The sequence below is a fragment of the Salminus brasiliensis genome, chromosome 6 (genome assembly GCF_030463535.1).
Source record: "Salminus brasiliensis chromosome 6, fSalBra1.hap2, whole genome shotgun sequence".
Taxonomy (NCBI): domain Eukaryota; kingdom Metazoa; phylum Chordata; class Actinopteri; order Characiformes; family Bryconidae; genus Salminus; species Salminus brasiliensis.
The window spans coordinates 43,504,852-43,526,066 of record NC_132883.1 but is presented as its reverse complement, the minus strand read 5'-3'; the positions used below and the strand labels follow the sequence as shown (position 1 = coordinate 43,526,066).

Sequence of the window (21,215 nt, the reverse complement as noted above, 5' to 3'; positions counted from 1 at the left end):
TCCTGCTAAGTTTAAAAATACAGGAACAAATTATTTTTATCAGTTTGGAGAACGTTAACTTTACAAAAGCTAAAAATTAATTTTTCTTTTAAAGCAAGTGAATCATCGCCATGTTTACTTCAAAACAAATATTGATTAAATTAATATAAACATTAACTTTGATGTTCTACACTTGGGGAACCTTTCTATGGATGTATAAGAACGATGAGAAATGACTGTCTTTTGTTAGCCGCAGGTAAAAAGGTAATCACCATTATATATTATTTTTATTAGATTATTAATTTATTTAGTATAAATCCACCTCAATTGTAACAAAACCTTCAGTTGAGGTATAGAATGAATGCCAATAAAGTGTGTACTGAGCTGTACCTGGAGCCAGTGGGCGTGTCTGTGTCTGGACCTGAGACAGGCTGGTGGACACCACAGCTGAGGCGGTCACTGGCGTAACAGCTCGAATACCCTGGCTGGTTGCTATGGCCACGACTTCAGTGGGGGCGGCGGCAGCAGGAATGGTCCTCTGCTGGGTGTGAACCACCTGCGCTGTAGCAGTTCCTGCAGCCTAGGATGGACAGACAGACAGGCAGGCATTAAACAACCACATCAGAGTGTCTGCCATACACAATATGTCCAAATGTTTGTGGACACCCCTTCAAATGAATGCATACAGCTACTTTAAGTTGCAGCCATTGATGACACTGATGTGCAAATGCGCACACGCACACACACACACACACACACACACACACACACACACACACACAGCTTGTCTAGTCCCTGTAGAGTAGTACTGCCAATAGAATAGGACTCTCTATGGAAGGAGCTCTATGGAATCTATAAGAAAGCTGTCTCTTCAAATTATTGCATTTTTATATATTTAAATTCTGAATATGCACGTCTACATAAACTGGCTGGGGCTTTAAACAGAAAAGCAGCGCACACACAGCGTTTTTGAAGGTTGAACTCCTCAGCACATAAGCCAAGCATTATTAAATGATTGTTGTGATAGTGAGCAGGGCTTACAGGCACGGCTCCAGGGATGACGGGAGAAGCCAGACGTTTGTTGCCCTGAAACTGGCCCGGAGGAACTCCAGCCACTGTGTTCACAATCACATTACCCCCCACTGTAGCTGCTGAGACAGACAGAGGAAACAAGAGAACACAATCAGAACTGAATTACAGAATAACCTCACCGCCTGCTGCTGCTTACGATATGCCGGAGAGAACCCAGAGCATGGTTATGTTTAGCTAATGTGATGAGAGTACCTGTCTGAATGCCTGTGCCAGCAGCCGCTGTCTTGATAGCTCCAGCCTGAAGGGGGAAGCAACAACAGTTCTTGCTCCAATAACTGTATAGATTTATCATACATGATATTTAATTCATCATTTATATTTATATTCATTACATTTTGTATAAAACACACTATTATACATCAAATACATCAAATATAAACAACCAAAAATAAGCCACAAGGTCTTTTTAAAGTCTGACCAGTACAGCGGTGTTGGGGACTGCAGCAGCTCCTTGCTGGCTGGCCTGGGGGACTCCAGTTGCCTGTGGTACGGTGGCGGCAGCCTGTGGCTGGGCTTGAGGCTGGGCTGCAGCCCCTTGTGCCTGAGCCGCTCCAGCTGCCTGCTGCTGCGCTAACTGTTGAGCTCTCTGCTGCTCTGCCTGAGCCTGAGACAGAATAATAAAAAGAAGAGAGAGAGAGAGAGAGAGAGAGAGAGAGAGAGAAAGAAAGAGGAGTTTGTGTGTTTTATATTGTAGCTTGTGACTAAACTGCTACAAAATCAAGCACTTCAGAGCAAGTCTCAGAGGCCTCACCTTCTTCTCTTTAGCGATTCTCTCCGCTCTCTGAGATGCAACCTGGATAGGAGGCAGCGGCTTATCGTAGCTGATACCACTGTGTGAAAAGACCAGAGACCACAGTTAGTTACACAACGAACACACACCACCTTAAGATCTGATCAACACACACATACACACACATTCCACCACTAGGGGGAGTTTACCTTTCCGCTAATACTGAAGCATGTTTCGGGTTCTTCTGGAATGGGTTCATACCGAGCCTGAGGAGGGGAAGAAAACAGGCATTTGTAGTATTTTCAGAAACACCAGATCACAAGATAAACAGGCCTGGGTATGAACAGTACGACTGAAATCTGTATTTCTTACAGAGGCTTGATGGGAGGACTCCTTTTGCTGGCGATGATCTTCATCAGCTCAAAGCGGTTGTTGTAGAGCTGTATCTGAGTGGCATTGTCATCCTGGGTGTAAATCTGACAGGTGCGCAGAGGACGGCTGTTCTTCGACTGCAAAAGAAGAACCAAACAGGTCAGTGAGGATGATCTCATAACAGTTCTGGCAACCACGCCAGTCAGAAGGGTCAGCTTTGTCCTGGATGAGGGGTGAATATTTACAATGACACATTTGGCTATGCATTTCCTTACCTTATAGATGCTCTTAGTCTTCTTCTTGGGATTAGCTTCATATATCAGCTGTGTAACAATACATCAAACCCAAATTAATAAATGGGGAAATGAGACAAAAAAAAGGGTCATTTATAACAACCACAATCAAACTGCTAGGCACAAAAAAATGGACGCGACACTACTAGGGAGTCCAAACCAAACGGTTACAGTGGCATGGGGCACATTTTCTCTCTCTCTCTCTCACCTTGCCCTCCTCACGGGGGATAATGACATTCTCATAACGGCTGCGGCACTGCTTGGGCGAGCGATAGATCCGGCTGCAGGAGCTCACCACGTCACTCACCAGGTCCCAGTTTGGAGTGTGTGCTGGAGACACGATGGTCAAGTTCAGAGGGAGCTCGAGCAACTGCTTCACAGCCTGGAAACCAGCACAGAAAATAGTTGTGTGTTATTAACATGCATATGAATGTATTAGGTGATGGATGGTGTAGTCTGGTCTGCTCTGGATGGGTCTTTTACAGTGCACTGATTAGTTCAACATTCCAAGTTAAACCACATTAAGATGGCACAGAGAAAGCATAACAGCATGAATGTGAAATCTTGAGAAAATGCTTAGACATCGTTTAGAAGGCCAGTCACAATAATTGCTATCAATATAAGGTCCCAACCTCAATCATTTTTGCGGACCTCAATATTGCCCGATGTTTGTTTACATAGGAAAGATCAATATTTTTAGCTAGTCACGATAAGCTGGTCTCTAGTCTGCTCTCTGTCGAGGGTGGGACACAAGTCTGAGCAGGCAGCAACACGGCGACATTAGGACATGTTACTTGAGGTTAATATGCTGCAAAAAATGTTACAATGCTACAAACTTGTGACACTATGCATTGCCCCACCCCCCAAAAAGCATCAGCCTCCCAAACTATAATTAATTAAAAGCTCACTGCTCCTTAAAACGGTGTAGTATGATGCTATTCTATTAAAAATGCATCATTTGAACAGTCTTTAAATGACAACATTGTCTAGCGTAATTATTTCTGGGATAATACATTTTCCAAATAAATAAATAAACAACAGTGTTTTTAATTGGTAGCCAGAAAAATAATGATAATGAATCCAATACACTTTTGTAACAAATCTATCCTAAAACAGCACATACACACACACACGCCCACTGTGGGATGTTATGACATTTAGCAGTAAGCTTCTTCTTGTGGGAAAGTCGTGGCTGAACAGTTTGAACATGAACGCCTAGTTTTTAGATGCAAAAGTCATTAAATAGTTTTGATTTGTTTTTAAAAGAAATTAAAAGTAACAATTGAAAATCAATTAAAACTAGGTTATGGGTATTAGCCCTGATAGAAAATGCAATGTAATACCGAATTAGTAGCAACGTAGAGCAGCAAAGAGGTGCCTTAGAGGGGCTGGAGCTTAAATGGACCACCAATAAACCTATCCAGCTAAAAACCTGTGCTTAAAGCCCTTCTAGGCACTACAGCCGACGTCGATTTGTGGCCATGCAAGTGTGCAAGTTAGCCCATTACCTGCAACAGAGCCCAGTCCTCACTAATGAGCCACTCTGGGTTGTCCTGTCCGGCCTCCATTGCAGGTTTCACCAGCGAGGGCAGTGGCTTGGCGAAGGGAGCTTGCTGCTTCAGAGAGAAATTCTTCTTCTGGTCCTTCCCTTCTCGGCGCACCTTTAACATGCTGGCCTTATCGAAGAGTGACCGAGGGGGTATGACCGCCTCGCCGTGGCCCTTCTTCTTCTTACGGCCCACAGCTGAGAAGAGAGGGAGAAAAGGGGTCAATTTACACAACTCAACAATAGGAAGGTGTTCTGGTCAAAGTAATGCTGGGCATATCAACCATGTCTTTCATGAATTAAAAGAGAGCACACGTACAGCATGCAAAGCTTGGTATGGAGCTCAACCTCTCAGGAAACAAGTTGAGGCGATCAATAAAACAAAGTTCCCTCCAATTTCTTACCAGAGGGATCCATCTTGAGTCTCTTGTGCTCCTTGCGGATGTACACCGGTGGCAGTTTGGACTCCGGCATGGGCGTGGAGTCATACATCAGGCAGATCACAGAATCTATGTAGATATCATTATCATCCTGAGGAGGTGTTGGTGGGGTCCACAGCTACAGGTGACCAAAACCAAAATAACAGATGTAAGAATTACATCAATCAAATAAATCAAACAACAATTATAAAATTCTTGTTTTCTTCACCATCATAAAACATTTATTTTGTTCTTACCGGCATAATTTCGGTCTGACCCTCCTCGTTCTCAAAGACATACTCCTACAAAGCAGGAAAACAGATTAACAAATTACAGGGATATGATTAATAACAGCCACCTTACTCACAGTGGTAAAGCTGCTAAAATACTGTGAGAAATGTTAGAATATGCACCATGTTGTACGCGTCCTCTCGGGTATATGTGAAGAGGTCTTCCTCTTCTTCCAGAATCATCCGTTCTTCCTCCTCAAGCTTCAGCTTCCGCTGCAGTTGCAGCTCCCAGCCTCTCTTAGCTGCTTCCACACGATCCTACAGGCGAGCGCAGACACACAATAACACAAGTTTAACTCATTTAAAATTGAATCTTTCTCTCCTAAGAGACACAAAATACAAACAGAAATCCAGACTGATGATCCTACATCGTTTTTAAATCGAACTTCCTCTCCTACCTTGGCAATCACGTCATCCTCGCTGACATGCAGGTACTCCAGGTAGTGCAGGGCATACCGCTCTATAGGAGTCAGCTACAGAAGACATTTAGAAGTTAACAACCCCACACAATTCAGCCAATTCAAAACCATCCTGAAATAGAATAAACTCTCTTTGTGATCGTATGAAGAATAATCAGACTCTGGAAGAGAGTCAGACTAATAAAATCAACCTGCTCCATGACGGCTGTGAGCTCCTCCAGCTGGGAGGCCTCCTCCGCCACCTCGCCCTCATCCTCTGCCTGCTGTTCTCCTTTTTCCATCATTTCCTCTGCAGCCTTTAGCTCTCTCCCCTCATTCAGTTGCTTGTCCTCTGTGTGAAGCGTCTGCAGGGTGATGGCGTTGAGGGCCTGAATGTAGGGCCTGGCCACATTAGGAGGGATGGACTCTGCTGGAGATGGATCCTGATGCAGAACCACAAACTCCTCCACCTTTTCCCCAGAGCCTGCCTCCACCTCGAACAGGTCCTGAATGGTGCGCTGCAAGAAGGGTGAGTGTTAAATACGAGCTATACTTTGTAGAAAGCTATACATGTAGAAGTGCGACAAGAGAGGTGCTTGGATTGCCTTTAATTGAGATGTGGTCCAAATTATTAAAATCACTAAATTAATTCTCAATTAAATCTTAATTATTGAATTAATAAATATACGAAAATGAAAAGGTAATGTATGTAGGAAGGTGATTTCTGCTTCTTCTTGAAAAAGCAGTTTGTGTGTTATGACCAATGTCCAGTTGCTGTGGAAGGGTACCTGGGTGAGGAAGGCAAGTGTGTAATTCGTGCCCTGAGCTGCCACCTCTCTGATCAGGTCTTTAGTGCCATTCTTCAGCAACTTCTCTTCTATGGAGTTTCCACTCTCCAGTCTGAGGAACAGCAACAAATGTTAATTAATAACTTTATTATTTATTACTATTATTATTATGGATTTCAAACTATTCCAGCTAAGAAATTACATAGATTATTCATCTAATACATATTTCTAAGCAACTCACAATTAATCAGCTGACAGAACACCTGGCTAAACAGAGCAAAACTCAAGGCTCCAATGAAATGAGACCAAATTCTAAAACATCAATATCTGAAACTAGTAAAAATCACTTGACTAATCATCTTGAGCATTCTTTTTATTCTAAAATGTTAATATTCATATTATAAAAAGTTAAGATTTCATCCTGATTTTTCAAAACTCATCATCATCTCAGCATTACTAGATACACACCTGTAGATATGGATGTCTTTGGAGCGCCCGATCTTGTCACACCACTCCTGCGTGCGGGCATCCATGCTGGGGTTAAGATCAGTGTCGTAGAACACGATGGTGTCCGCGTCAAACACGTGACCCACGGCAGAGCAGCAGCGATTGGTCAGGATGGAGCAGAAGAACTGTTTGTTACGGTTAAACCTCTTCATCTGATCCTGAGAGGGTGAGAGTTAAGAAGGAGAAAGTATTAGCTCCTACTGCACAGCACCCCTCTAAATACTCAAACGCATCACAGACAGACCTGGAATCAGTAGCAAAATGCTAGAGTCAGAAAAACTGGAAAATATCAAATGTGCAGAGAACAAAGGAACAGCCGAGAAGTCAAGAAGTGAATATGCCGCACCAGCTCACAGACCACTGCATGGCCCATATGCATGCAAGATGGGTAGTCAGGCTAGTAAGCAAGTGAGGACACCACACATTTTGGGATTATGATGTGTGCAGGAGAGCTGTACACAATACAACAGAGTCTAAATAACGTCTGAATACCTGTCTTTCCTCAAAGGACAGACTCTCGTCCAGGCGAACATAGGTAAGGTGCCGATGGTCCAGAAAAGCTTCCAGAATGTCCAGCATGCTAGCCATCTGAGTGAATATGAGCACTCTCTTGTTCTCCGCCTTCAGCTTGTGCAGCAAGATAGACAATGCCTCCAGCTTACCTACAGACACACATACAAATAACACACTCAAACAAACCTAAGAATGAAGAAAGTTTGACCTTCAAGACTAAAATGAATTAAATAAACAGCACAATTAAAAATGAAAGACGTGAGGTAATGTAATGCCAAACGAAACAAACCAGAGTCCATCTCCAGTATGCGTTTATCAGGAAGCTCAAACAGATGAGGGCTGGCCAGACTACGGATCTCCAGGCGATGAGGGGCGGATGCATTCTGCAGGTGACGTACGACTGACTTTTGTTTCAGGCTGTAAGAAGGAGGGGGGTTGGCTGCATAAAGCTGAGGTGTTGGAGCTACAGCAGCAGGAAGCAGACAGGTCAACCTGCAATGAGAAGAGGAAGAAGTTAGAGTAAAGAACAGGTCTGAGACAATCCTAACTGGTCAATGCTGCTACTTCACTCCATACACTGAAGAACGACTGTAGTTAATCAATAATTACAGACTTAATCTAGGCATATATTTTAATAATAGGCTTTAAAATCAAGGACTCTAGGTGCAATCACTGCTCACACCGGTCAATGTAATGGGACACTGCATTGTAGCTGTACATGAGAGCTGTACATGGGTCAGCATACCCATTGCTAAGCATCGGCTAGAGAGGTATTATAAAGCCCCCAGCACTGGGCTGTACAGCAGTGGGACTGTGTTTACAGTAGTGATTGAGCTCCAGCTTCTACCTTTGGGGTTAGCTGGAATGGCAAAACTAGGCTTCCAAGAGTACATTCCTTTTCTAATGCTTTGTGTGGTTGCATGCAATCAAATTCAACACCTAGTATCAAGCCTTCCCAGAAGAGTAGATGTCACTGCAGCACAACAAACAAACAAACAAACAAACAAATAATTAAACTGTGGGGATTTAATAAAAGGTGTGCACCTCTTGATCAGGCTTCTCCCCGCCTGCAGCCTCTCTGTGTGGGACAGCAGAGCCGAGCAAAGCGGTTTCACTATGGAAACATCGTTCTGCTGGGCCTTCAGGCAGGCGTCCCTGCCCCACCAGGCCCAGCGGGTGTGTTTAGGAGTGAGGAAGGGACCAGTATGCTCCTCGGTCACAGAGCAAGCTTCGAGAAGGTCCATCCCATACAGCACAGACCGGTTAACACGCCGCTCGTTAACGCTGAACAGGCGAGCCAAGCGCTCCTTCAGCTGCCGATTCCTCTCCTCACTGGACTCCTGAAGAGAAACAAACAAAAAATATATATAATAATAATAATAATAATAATAATGAAGGAACGAAGTCATTAAAATTATTGTGATTAAAATATTTTTTTAAGGATTTTCAAAGTTTGTAGCCCACCTTCCAATGGTAATTTACTTATAATAATAAATAATAATAAAACCCCCTAATTACATGCATATAATTAAAGCCAAAAGTGTTCTATTACTAAGTACAAGACAGAGGTTCAGACCTTCTTTTATTTCCCTGAATGGTTTTATTCCTCTTTTTATGACTTTCTGTTTTATGCCCCTTGATTGAGATTGTCTGTTATTATTTGTGTTCAATTTTAATACTGCTTTTATTTGTAGGAATTTTAAAATAATATATTAGCTTGCATGGCTTTAACTTTGTACAGAAAAGCACTGGGCCCTATTTTAGCGTTCGTAGGTGAGCAGTCACCCGCGCACCTTGAATTAGGGCATGTCAGTGTGTCTTTGCGATCGGATCAATGGGAAAAGTACACCTTGTGGCAGGTCCTCGCTCTTGTAGACTCTTAATTAATCATGGGTGTGTTTTGGGCGTAACATGCAGTAATAAACCAATCAGCAGGTCTGCTATGTCAATGGCGTAAAGTGGAGGTGTAGGCGCCTGTGTTGATCATGTACTGCCAAGACAGCAACAAACGTCTGACTGTAGACATCTGTCTAGACTGTTTTCAGTCAGTGGAGCTCCTGTGTTTTCTGCTGCCAAGATATACAGCAATACGCCAGAAATTGACCTGAACACCCCTCATTTCAAGACCACCGCACCAATCAGCGCAGATATATTTACAAGCACCGTCGCTGTTTAAACGACGCAAAAAACGACTGTTGGTGGGGTTACAACAGCAATGCACATTGCGACTCCTCGCACAATGGTGTAAGACGGGGCCCCTTTGAGTCGCATCTCTGATGTATGAAAAATGCAATATAAAATAATGTGCATCAACAACATCAAAGTCTTAATCAGATCAATTATCTACAATTAAAACATGAAACTAGTTTCAGAAAGATACAGCTTGAAATGCTGCTCTCACTCACTTGTGTAGCGTTGGTTGGGGGCTTGGTGTTGGTCCCTGCGTCGGCGGCAGCAGTGGTAGTTACTGTGGTACCAGCGGTCACACCAGCTGCTTCACAGGAAGAGACAGAAAAACGAATCAACAGTCAATCAGAGGGATGTGAATCTCTGAACGACTGCAGTTGAATCGTCACCTCAGAGAAGTTACTCACCTGGTGATGGTGTAGAAATGGCAGAAGGGAGGGGGCCCTGAGGACCTATGGAGTTTTGTACAGGCACAGCTTGGGGCACAGCCTGCATCACCATGGACCCCTGCTGCCTAAGGATGGGCTGCCCTGGGGCTGAAACAATCTGGAGAATATTGCCTACACAAAAAGGAAGGACAGCACATGAGCATCCTGTGTAAAACTCAGGTATAGGTTCTCTTTTAAGCATTGGCCTCTCTGTGCAATCCTCAGCAACCTACCTTGCAGCTGGAGAGGCTGTCCGGTGGTGAGCTGACGCAGCTGGCTGGGGGACAGCGTGAACTTGTTGCCCTGGAACTGCAGAGTGACCGGCGTCTCGGGCTGGGCGATCCGATTCTGAGCTCCAGTTATGGACGCCAACTGAGCCACCTTCACCACGTCTCCACCTTCAGCACGGGAGAAACATCAGACTGGAGATTAATAAAAAACTTCATTCGAACTTTGTTCACAAGACACCCAAAGAGAAGTTAGTTCTAAAGTGAGGAAGCAATCGGAGCATGCGTATTCAGGGTGGGTTAAACATAAGGTGCTCAAAATCAAGAAGAAATTTCTTAAACCCAAAATCCCAGAGTAGCAGTTACCAAACTACTGTCTGATAAGGATGTGAAAGATCCACCAACGGCATAAACGATCAGACAAAAAGTACTGCACTTTCAGCTTCGCTGACAACCCGCCTACCCCAGATGCACCAATAAATGTCCAGTACAGGGAGAAGCAGCCTATTTAGGCGATGAGGACGGGACGTAGGTACATCAGGCATAGGTTGGAGTCCTTTAGTGCTCTTGCTAAACTGCAGTGTGGAACCAAAACTGACTGGATCACATGTACACGATGTAATAAAAACATGAAACCTAGTGAGACGCCACCCAATCAATAATAATTCAGTCAAACCGCCAAACAAATGATAGATATTTAAGAACAGCCCTTCTCAGATATCAAGGCAGTGAGGGTTCATAAGCCCCCTAACTGCAGTAGGACTACTCAGGCAGAACTCCAGTTCTATTACACACGTGAGTACAGTGGACAAAGTGGTGGAGGGAGAGACTCAGAGACTGGGAATGGGGAATGGTTTGGTAACCGCTGACCTCTTATGAGGGATAGGAGGGTAAAACAAGCCTGAAAGAAACATTGTCAGTTAAAGGCAAAACATTACGTCTCACCAAAGAGAAGCCTGCACACTTAAAACAGTCAGGAAACTGAACTGTAAAGAGCTGGGAAGGACTCAAAAACGTAAAGTGTGTAGGGAGCCATGCTTGCATGCTTGGTGCACGAAACTGGAAGAAAACGTGTGGGCAGGATCCTTGAGCTGAGCTGGATAAAGAAAACAATTAGTGTGTGAACAGAAGAACTGGAGCTGAGGGAGGAAAGGAAAACTAAAGTTAAAAAAAAAAAAAAAAAAAAAAGTGGTTAAACGAACAAGAGAGCAAGAGCTGCGTACTAACCAGAGAGATGTACCATGCAAACGACACGAGAAAGGAGAGACTAAAGCCGGGATGCTAGTGGTGCTTCTGCTTGGGCTCATATTCAGGTTGTTGTCTCGGCAGTTGGGCTAATATGCCTGAGTTTATATCAGTTAGGGATGGGCATGAGCAATCAAACTCATCAAACGGAGTCAAAATGATTTTTTATATAAACATAAATAAATGCAATGTATTAGTTATTAGGTACAGCAGAGTGACCCTAAGCTTTGCTGGGGTCACAATGCAGGGATAGCCATGCTACTGCATCCCTAGAGTAAAGTACTACTCATAATGCCCATCTCTAATTTAGTCAGCAGAATCCCGTCCAGTAGTCTCACATTTCAGGTGTTTTCCCCGCCTTCCAGTACTGTGCTTGGACAGGTGACAAGAACGGTGGGTGAGGGATGGTTGGTGAGGGAGGGCAGGGAGGATGGGGCCACTTACTAGGCAAGCGAGCCTGGGCTTGCGGGCTGAGAACCAGCCTCTGAGAGAGCAGGCTGGGCTGCAGGGGGTGGGTGGCTGCAGGCTGGGGGACAACAGCAGACCTGGGAGGTACAGCACCCACCCCTGCCACAGCCAAAGCAAGAGTGGTAGAGGTGGGGGTAGAGGGAACGGCTGCAATGGGGAGTCCTGATGAGCTGGTGGCTGACTGGGCTAGGGAGAAAGAGGCAAAGGTGGTTGATGATTCAATGGCTGCAATGGATAACACACTGGGGGTTAAAACACTGGAGACCCCAACATTACCCACGTTCCTGTGCTTCCCCTCACAGAGGACACCCGATTTAACTTGCCTATCAGGGCCACACATGCTGTGATTGGTGGGTTTGTCATAGTTAGGGAGGAGTCATAATACTGAAGATATTATTTGCATGAAAATATGAATGAGAAGGAAATGAGCTTTTCTAACATTAGTATCCTCATAGTCTCTCTAAATAAAGTTTTTAAACATTATTTAATTGCAGATAAACGTTATAAAAGTTACACAAAGAATTTCAGAGATTCCAGCTGTGCGGCTGCCCTAAGGGGGCAAAAATGAGAGTTTTATGCAGTTGCATTCAAGCTTTCAAACTGTAAAATGTGGTTAACACTGTTTATCTTGGGTTTATTTAGTTTATTAGGCATAAATATGCATGAAAAAATAAGCATGCTTCGGAAAACCCTTGAAAACAATCATATGCAAAAATGCAATCATGCGTAAAACACCAATATGGAAATTAGCCCAAATGGCACACTATGTGTGACTATTTAATATTCTCACACATCAGCTCCTTATCTAATCAAGTATGTCTGTCACTGTACTTTCTAGTCTGTTAAAAAGTAAGCCCTATTATTAAATATAGATCACAAATCATTTTTTAAGCTAACTACAATCAATTCATTTGGAAATCACTGGTATGCACCTCTGTGCGGTGTGTACACATACTGTATGTCATGTCTTACCCTGTGTAGAGGAGGTGGTAGTAACGGGTGATTTGCCCCTGGGCTGGTTACTCTGAACAGTAGCAGTAGGGGCAGTAGTGGTGGTTGGAGCAGTAGTGGTTGTGGGAGCAGAGTGCTGGGTTTGGGAACTGCTGGTCATGGGCAATAGACGCCCCTCTGGCTTAGTTCCATACTGCACTGGCTGGAACAGCCTGAAACAACAAGAATACACAGTGTCAGAGACTGCAGTAAAAGGAACCCCATGTCAATGTCCAGAAAATGTATTTATCTAGAAATCAAAGCCTGGTCCCGGAGACGCCCTGACCTAAGAGGACTGTTTTCTGTGTCGCAGTACATCTATGGGCCAAATCTAGCTAAAATATATACTATGTTTATTAAACATTTGTGTCTTTGCATTGTGTTCATATTTAGTTTCCTGGCTATATTAGCCTGACTGACTTACACTATATGGACAAAAGTATTGGGACAGCTGCTTATTGCTTTGTGTCTTCTGAAATCAAGAGTATTAAAAAGAGTTTAATCTGCTTTTGATGGAGTAACTGTCTCTACTGCCCAGGGAAGAAGGCTTTCTATTAGATTTCTACACCTCTTATACACCTCTAGCCCACGCCTGGTGTTAGACATGGTGCCAACAGGCTCATGTCTGTGCGCTCCTCTATTGGCAACAGAATAGGAAAAGTGCAGGCATGGCAAAGCCATTCTACGGTAAACCTACACAGCTATCTGTGAAGTATATAATTAGGAGTTCTGTAGCAGGATGACACTTAAATACATTACACATTTCCAAAGAATGGGATAAATCTTGAACTCTGAACTTTTCCACCGGTTACTGTCAATATGGCTATCAAGTGAACTTGAAATGGAGGAAATACCCTCACTGCACCTGTAGAGCACTGCAATCTTTTGTATTATATAAGCATTAGAAAGTATTAATACATTTGACTGAACCCTAACAGTAAGCTTCACGTCAAGGAGTTCACGTTTAGTACCTCATGGGTTTGATCTTGCACGGTCTGGGTCTTGGGGGAGGGTCAGGAGCACTGTGGATTTCCTCGATCAGCTGCTGGGTCAGTCTAAGTTTGGGCAGAACCTCCTTGGTCTCATGGCGGGTCAATCTGCCCTCATTATTGATCAAGTCAAACAGGGACAAGTCTACCATCTGGAAAAGGAAAAAACAAACAAACGGACAAAAAAAAAAACCTCTTTGAATTTCTGTTTCATAATATCTGCAAATGCTTAAGTGTGGAAAGCATAGATGTCTGCCATCACAGATTTTAAAGCCCCAACGGGTCAGTGTTTGACCAACAGGATGCTAAAATACTGGTTATAGTTATAGGCAATAATTTGAAGAACAAAACTATACGTGTTCTAAATGAATGAACAAATAGTCAAAACATAGCGCACCCCATTATACACATGCATTAGGACTGATGTTTTGAATGAAAGCAATCCGAAGAGTGAGAACTAAATCATATCCACCAATAAAACACTTGTTCTTAATACTAAATCTGCTTACAAATTACAATTATAGGTTTCTTTAATTTCAGAACATGTAAAAAATAGGCTGATAACTGCTTAAAGAATTTTTCAGCTCTCTAAATTCAGTATCAGCAACAAGTCATGGTTGTAAGACCCCAACACTCAAATCCACACCTTCCACTGGTCCTGTTGCAGAGCTGTGAGCAGCAAGGAGGGAGTGTTGTACTGCAGAGGCTGACAGGTGTAGGAACTGGCGGTGTCTCTGGTCTGGATCAGATCTGGGTGGTTACAGATCCTCTGCAGCTGCATAAGGACCTGCAGCACACTCACAAAATGACCCGTCTTCAGGGCCTCCTGAGCACTACAATTAAAAAAAGAAAAAGATGAAGCACCTCACAGTAGCATAAATGCATATACAAAATAGAAATACACAACACACACACACACACACACGTCTGAAAATGTAAGGCAATAGATAGGTGTGAGTACAAGTGTAGTGTCAGTGGGGAGAAGTCTTTGTGGATGCAGTGACTGAGCATAGGTCACAGTAAGTCAGGGCAGGGTGCAGGGTGCGTTTGTATGGGGTGAAGGTGTGATGAGACAGGTGAGATTCCTTGTGTACACTGCACTGCTGGTCTTACGAACCTTGGCTGAGTGAGGATGTCCTCATACATGCTCTTCTGCCGGGCAGACAGACGACACTTCAGGATGTGCTCATACTTCTTGGGTAGCTGCTTCTCCACGTCTCTCTTAGAGCGACGGAGGATGAAGGGCTGAATCATCTAGAAAGCAGGAGACGGGGACAAAGTTAGAGAGAATGCACTGCAGTAATAGAAATGGCCCCAATTGCTAGTGCCTCCATTTAAAAAACAGCAGCAATACAGTATATATAACAGAATTTCCAACTCACATATACAATGTCATACACTGTACAGCGCTCATAACACTGTATGATACACAAGTTTTCTATGCTCGTTACCATGTAATGGTGCTCTGTCCGTGTATGCCTACCCTATGCAGCCTGATGAGCAGCTTGTGGCAGTAGTCCTGGTTCATGTCTGTGCCAGGTTTGACAGGGAAGTCCAGGTATGGCCGTGTGATTCCAGGCAAGAGGAAATGGATCATAGTCCACAGCTCTCTCAGAGTGTTCTGCAGAGGGTTGTTGATCAGCAGGATCCTCTGCTGACTGTCGGCCAATAAAAAACAACAACAAACGGTCATCCAAATGGACAAACAGACCTTAGCCACAATACAAAAAGAACAAGAGAGAGACCTCTTAATGGTGAAGATGGTCTCCCAGTGTTTTTCAGTCATGTTCTTGATCAGCTGCACCTCGTCCAAGACCAGGTGCTTCCATCGCCTCTTCAGGAAGTGAGCCTGGTCCTTCACCAGCAGCTTATACGAGGTCACACACACATGGAAACTGTTGGGCTCACACCACCACTGCAAACAAGCCAATCAAACACAGAGGGGTACGGCTCAATACGGATAAAGTGGCAACTGTAGACCGAGAACAGCATATAACAGCTGATATCTGCTGCAGGGATGTAGTTACTTTTCGCTTGTATCTGCGCTCTCTCTTGCTGCCCAGATAAAGGAGGATCTTGAGGCCAGGACACCAGCGTTTGAACTCCATTTCCCAGTTCAGTAGTTTGCAGGTCCTCACCACGACCAGATGGGGGCCCCAGATACCTATAACAAGCATTATAGTATTGAAAACCATGAGACCATGTGTGCTTCCTTCATAAGACTGTCTATTGGACCTCAGCAAATCTCACATAATGCAAAAAAAAAAAACACAACAGGCCATGTTATAACATTAGTAACTAAAAGGTAACGTCATGTAATAACAGTAAAAGTGGGGCAGTAACGTGTTTGAGTCAGTGTCAGCTGATTTACATAATAAACAGTTCATTTGAAGCTCATAACTGCTTTCAGTATCCGCATCAGTATTGAATAACTACCACTGTGCCATATCTAATCTTCACAACTGGCTGCAATTTCTACTCAACACAGGTCTGGCACGCCTTCCTGTGCTATTTAGGAACAGACCTTCATGGCAGGCTAGGTGTGCGAGATAAGCTACAGTCTGGACGGTCTTGCCCAGGCCGGTCTCATCTGCCAGAATGCCGTTGAGGTGTTTACGGTGCAGGTTGGCCAGCCACTCAACCCCAACCAGCTGGTAGTCCCTCAGAGAGCCGTGAAGGAGTGAGGGCACAGGGAGTCGAGTCTAGAGGGAGAGAAGCCAGAGGAGGAAAGAGAAAGTGTGAGATAAGAGTCAGCCATGAAAAATTCACTTCTTTACTTCATAAGATAAGTACTCACATTTGGAGGAATGGTCCTTGCACTGCCTTTGGGCAGGATTAGGTCTGTTGCCCTGGAGACTTCCGCTATATCCTTCATGGGCTTGCCATCAGGTCCAGAGGAGGTGCTAGTCCGTTCGTTTCCACGATACTGTTCATCACTCAAGAGCGAATCGATCAGAACTGCCTCGTGGGGACTATGGAGGGGAGTACTATCCATACCTAATAGGACCAAAAAAAAAAAAAAAAAAAGATTAAAGTAATTAAATTAGAGATAGAAACCTGGAAAATCTCACTGATCAATAGAAGGGTTGATATTGCAATATTAACATTTGTAAAACTGACCCTGCAATTGAGCTCTTTACAAAATATTAATACAATTGAATATCAAAGTCCTACATTTATTGTATACTGGTATCAATGACACCACCCAGCACTATTCCAGGGGTCCAGATGAGTTACAGAGGATGTCTGGGCGAATCAAGGTGTCATAGTTTTTGTGAAACTACCTTTATTTTTGTTCATTTAAAGTGTTTTTAGATATATAGATAAAGTGTTTTTAGCATATCAGAAGCTATAACAACATAACGGCTATACAATACTTTGGCAATGCAGCTCAAATACATGGAAATCTGAATCGGTCTTCACTTGCGCTCTCCTCTCTAGTTAATACCTGAAGTACTAATATGTGGGGTTTTTCTGTGTTAATGTGCAGTCCCACCAGAAACAAGGATTACCTTCAACTTCACCTTTCTCCTCATCCTCACTCTGACAGGCAGGCTGGGGCCACTCAAAGCCTTCAGCGTAGGCACCGGCATACTTCTTCACCAGGGCTTCCAATGGCACCTCAGCTGTCAGCGAGTCACAGAACATTAAGGAATGGAAGAATTTACAAGACAGCAAATGACATCCTACTCATATGCTGCTCATTAAACTACAGCGGTTATTGTTATGAACACTAGTAACCACATAAAGAGGTCATGTGATGACAGTAAAGGCAAGGCTGAATTAAATAAAATAATTCTATTTAAAGATTTAGTTGCAGCTCAGTCTGTTTTATTAGTATTACCTGATGCTCAAGGTTTCAGTAGCTGTATTATGTAATTATTGTGTAATTAGCAAGCTTCAAACACTTTTTAACTGTTGTTTACATGGAAAACAAAGAATTTAATATGAATGTTGCACCACAAATTGTTAAACTTTATTGTATCAGTATTAAAGACTGACCTTCCTTGGTGAGTTCGGCGAGCTCTGCTTTTTGCTCAGCAGCAACTTCCATAGCCTCCTGCTCCTCTATGGTACTCTCCTCGTCTTCAGCTTCATAGTACAGCACATACATGAGAATCTACTCAATCTACTCAATCCACAAGAGCACAAAATCAATAACACTCATCCACAGTACAAACCTTCTTCATCAGAAAGAGAAACGCTTGTCTTCCTCTTTCGGGTGCTGCTGCCGCTGCTGCTGCTGGCAGACTCCTGAAGCAGAAACAGAAATCCAAGTTAAAAACAAAGAATATTTAAGTTAAGAACGAAGCGAGCAAGACAGAAAGCAGGAGACAGAGAGAGTGTTAGAGCAAGGAGAAATAGGAAGAGCCTCTCACCGCTTTACTCTCCTTATCCTGATTGCTTCCTGAAGGCTGTGCAGATTTACTGCTCTGTCCTGAATGATCAAGGGTTTAGCGTTTAGTACGGCTCTTAGGTTTACACATTTAAAAGGTAAACAGAGATCAGAGACCACTTTGGCAAATCTCACCTTTGTTTCCTAGTTTTCGGAGGCTGAGAGCTTTTTGTCTTTTGTCAGAGATCTCGAAGCGGAGTTTAATTTCCACAACCTGGTAGACAGACGAAACCGAAAACATGGATCTCTCACACATCAACTAGCAAACACTGTTTGACCTCACAGGATATTACAATTCTATAAGATCTTAGAATAATTAGAACACAACTTATATAATAAACGATTGGTCCAACTATTAACAATTGTTAACATAATGTAAATGGCAGCTGGCCTTGAAAATATAAAAGTAGTGTGGGGGAAATTTTCAGGAATTTCAGTATTGTATGTATAGATTAGTTTAAATTCGATTGTTTTAGTTTTACCACATGCTATTACATATTGAAACGATGAGGTCTATCAACTTTACACCAGCCTCACAGGCTCAGAAAAGCATCGCTACCAGCATACGGACATCAAAGACGACTGAAACCAGCTGATTCAAAATGTGAAAGTCATGTAATGCATGTTCATCGCGTATTTGTGGGGTATAAAAAGTGTAACGGACACTATACAGCTTTACGTTTACTACAGCGTGGAGAAGTGAATCCGACTACCACAGCAGTAATAATAACAAAAATAATAAGAAGTTGATATGACCGTGACGATAATCTGTAAGATGTAGAAGAGCACAGTCCCAGTTTATGGGAAGCTTTACCTGCTGGATGTTGGACCAGAAGTAATCCACCTCTCGAGCAATAGCACTGGCAATGCTTCTCAATCTCAACTCCTCCTCGTTCTTCTCTCTTTCCACAGTCTTCCTCACCTCATCGTGGTAACGGGCACAAGTGCGCACCAGCTACAAAAAGCAAAACACAAAAACGGTTCAATCTGCTATCGGCTCTCACACTGCAGCCCACCTCATTCTATAATAAAGAGTCATGTGTAGATCTACAGCAAGGAAGTGTTTATTGTATATTGGAATACTAATGCAGCGGCAGTCACATGTACAAAGTTACCTACATAGATCAGTTTAGCCCCCATTACTATGATCTCCCATAACAGATTTAGATTATCCTTCAAAAAGTCCTGCACAGTTTTGTTCAACTGATCGATTCAACAAACAGGGAAACGCATAACTGTGCAAGACTACGGACCTCAATTCCCCACCCCTGCTCTAAATGATCACCTTCTTGGCAGCAGCCATCTTCCAGCGCCTCTCCTGTGCAAAATCAGCAGCCATCCACTGCATCTCCTCCAGCAGGTAGTCCCAGTGTGACTTGGGCCTGCTGGCCTCTTGGAGCTTGGGCAGCCGGCTCGCTGACCACTGGCCCTCCTTCCTCAAATCCGCAATACGCTGATGCACCTGGCTCTCCTGCAAAATATAAAAAATATGGATATAATCATTAAAAAAAAAAAGTTTATGATTACTATACATTTTATTAATAAATATATATATATATATATATTTTTTATGTTATTGGCTTCCAAAGGTGCTTTAAAATGAAGGATCTGCAATCCTCACCAGTTTGGCCTGCTCAGCCTGCTTGTCCTGGGAGCCCTCCTGTGCATTCTGGCTGGAGGAGCCCTGACTCAACCCAGACAGTTTCAGTCCTGTGGAGCTGCTGGAGCCTGCCAGTTTGGACTGCGTCGCTGGGGACAGGCTGGGTCCAGTGCTGGGGGCCCGGAGAGGGGCAGAAGGGTGTGGGGAAGGGAGTGAAGGGGAGGCGAGAGGACTAGGGGACAGCACTGAGGTGGACAGAGAGTTGGACAACAGGCGCTGGGCAGGCTGGGATGTCTCCGCTCCAGGACGGACAAGCGTGACAGTCTACGGGAAAAAGAGAAAGAGAGAGAACATGAGAAGAGTCAGACAATTGTCCATAAGCCTTTAGTTCAGTTAATTAATGAATGCCTTTAGATATCTTTATATTGATTAATTTAAATTCAGATACAAGCATCACAATACTGGATTAAATTAAATAATTTTTTAATTAAAATAAAATTAATTAATTAAATGAAACCGGAATGGGTGGGAAAACTCCAGTCCTGGAGGGCAGGATTTCTGCAAATTTAAGTCATCTAGTAGCCGGCTGAAGTGCTAGAGAAGGAGAATTCACCAAACTGCACCTAACCAGCGGCGTTCTAAAGGACGAGACCGGTCACCGGTTGAAATATGATTGGGAGGTTTACAGAAAGCCCTGGCCTTCAATAAAAAGAGCCAATCAGCTTGCCTGTTACAGTGGAGTGGAGGAACCTTGTGTGACAGGGAATAACTGTCCAGCTGTTTTTCAAAGATGGCCAGCGAGTGAACAGACTTGAATTTAAAGAACTTGGCTGAACTCCGGCCCTCAGCTCCCTTTTCTGGGGTATGTAGGCACCCCAGACTTTGGTACATCCTTACAGCTACATAAAAAATACTATAATTATATTTCATTCCATCTAAAGTCCATGTAAACATGCAATGTTTGTTTTTAAGCTCAGTTCAAAATGCATGAACCATTTAGGAAATTCCTCTCTATTTGGTGAATGATGAGAAGACTAGGTAAGTTCCCCTTAAATGATGGGTTTGTAGGTTTAAGTAAAAAAAAGAAACATCTGGGGTTTAATCTACTTCAATAGTGAAAACCTAAACAGCATCTCATACTGAAACACATCTGGAAATATATTTGAGAAAAGTGATATTGAATTCTCAATATTGGCCTCATAAGAAAGCACTCCCCTGTCCCTTTACTCACCGCCTGTCCTTGCTGCATGACCGGCTGCTGTTGCTGCATCTGGAGCTGCATCTGCTGCTGGAGCTGCACCTGCAGTTGCGTGTGTGGGTTGACTGCAGCGAGCACAGCCCCTGCCCCTAGCTTCACCTGAGCCTGGAGTTGCCCACCTGCGGCCTGAGCCTGAGGCTCCAGCACCATGGGCTGAGCCTGGGACAGGGCAAGGGGCAAACCAGCCATCGGGAGACTGGCCTGAGGCAGCCGGCCGGGCAGCTGGGGCGGAGGAGTGTGGAGGCTAGCAGCGTTTTGGACCGGAGGTCCTTTGGACGGGTCGTACTGCTGCTGATTCTGTTTCTGCCCACCGATCTGGACTGTCTGGGGGGTTGGGGGCATCCCACCTGAGAGAGAGAGAGAGAGAGAGAGAGAGAGAGAGAGAGAGAAACATGGAGGAGGAGAGGGAAAGAAAGAAAGGGAGAGAGCGAGAAAAATGTAGGGAAATGATAGTAGGAAAAGATCAAGAGGGTGAAAAGGAAATGGATGGAGGTCAGATG

General features: G+C 43.8%; 1 protein-coding gene across 1 annotated transcript in view; it reads right to left on the bottom strand.

The window, feature by feature from the left end:
- ep400 (E1A binding protein p400) overlaps positions 1–21,215 on the bottom strand; it is a 37,768-nt gene that overhangs the window by 5,871 nt on the left and 10,682 nt on the right. The window contains 42 exon segments of the mRNA XM_072682506.1: positions 370–559; positions 1,021–1,130; positions 1,264–1,309; positions 1,490–1,675; positions 1,823–1,901; positions 2,011–2,067; positions 2,174–2,310; positions 2,449–2,496; positions 2,675–2,848; positions 3,975–4,210; positions 4,417–4,570; positions 4,689–4,733; positions 4,845–4,979; positions 5,120–5,194; positions 5,332–5,637; positions 5,908–6,019; positions 6,376–6,572; positions 6,907–7,076; positions 7,217–7,419; positions 7,972–8,267; positions 9,333–9,421; positions 9,522–9,674; positions 9,776–9,940; positions 11,459–11,668; positions 12,455–12,645; positions 13,444–13,613; positions 14,108–14,294; positions 14,579–14,715; positions 14,945–15,119; positions 15,207–15,376; positions 15,489–15,625; positions 15,986–16,163; positions 16,259–16,458; positions 16,974–17,087; positions 17,464–17,553; positions 17,643–17,715; positions 17,841–17,899; positions 17,993–18,071; positions 18,672–18,812; positions 19,143–19,328; positions 19,479–19,781; positions 20,689–21,062. Of these exon segments, the coding sequence (XP_072538607.1) occupies positions 370–559; positions 1,021–1,130; positions 1,264–1,309; positions 1,490–1,675; positions 1,823–1,901; positions 2,011–2,067; positions 2,174–2,310; positions 2,449–2,496; positions 2,675–2,848; positions 3,975–4,210; positions 4,417–4,570; positions 4,689–4,733; positions 4,845–4,979; positions 5,120–5,194; positions 5,332–5,637; positions 5,908–6,019; positions 6,376–6,572; positions 6,907–7,076; positions 7,217–7,419; positions 7,972–8,267; positions 9,333–9,421; positions 9,522–9,674; positions 9,776–9,940; positions 11,459–11,668; positions 12,455–12,645; positions 13,444–13,613; positions 14,108–14,294; positions 14,579–14,715; positions 14,945–15,119; positions 15,207–15,376; positions 15,489–15,625; positions 15,986–16,163; positions 16,259–16,458; positions 16,974–17,087; positions 17,464–17,553; positions 17,643–17,715; positions 17,841–17,899; positions 17,993–18,071; positions 18,672–18,812; positions 19,143–19,328; positions 19,479–19,781; positions 20,689–21,062 (6,537 nt within the window).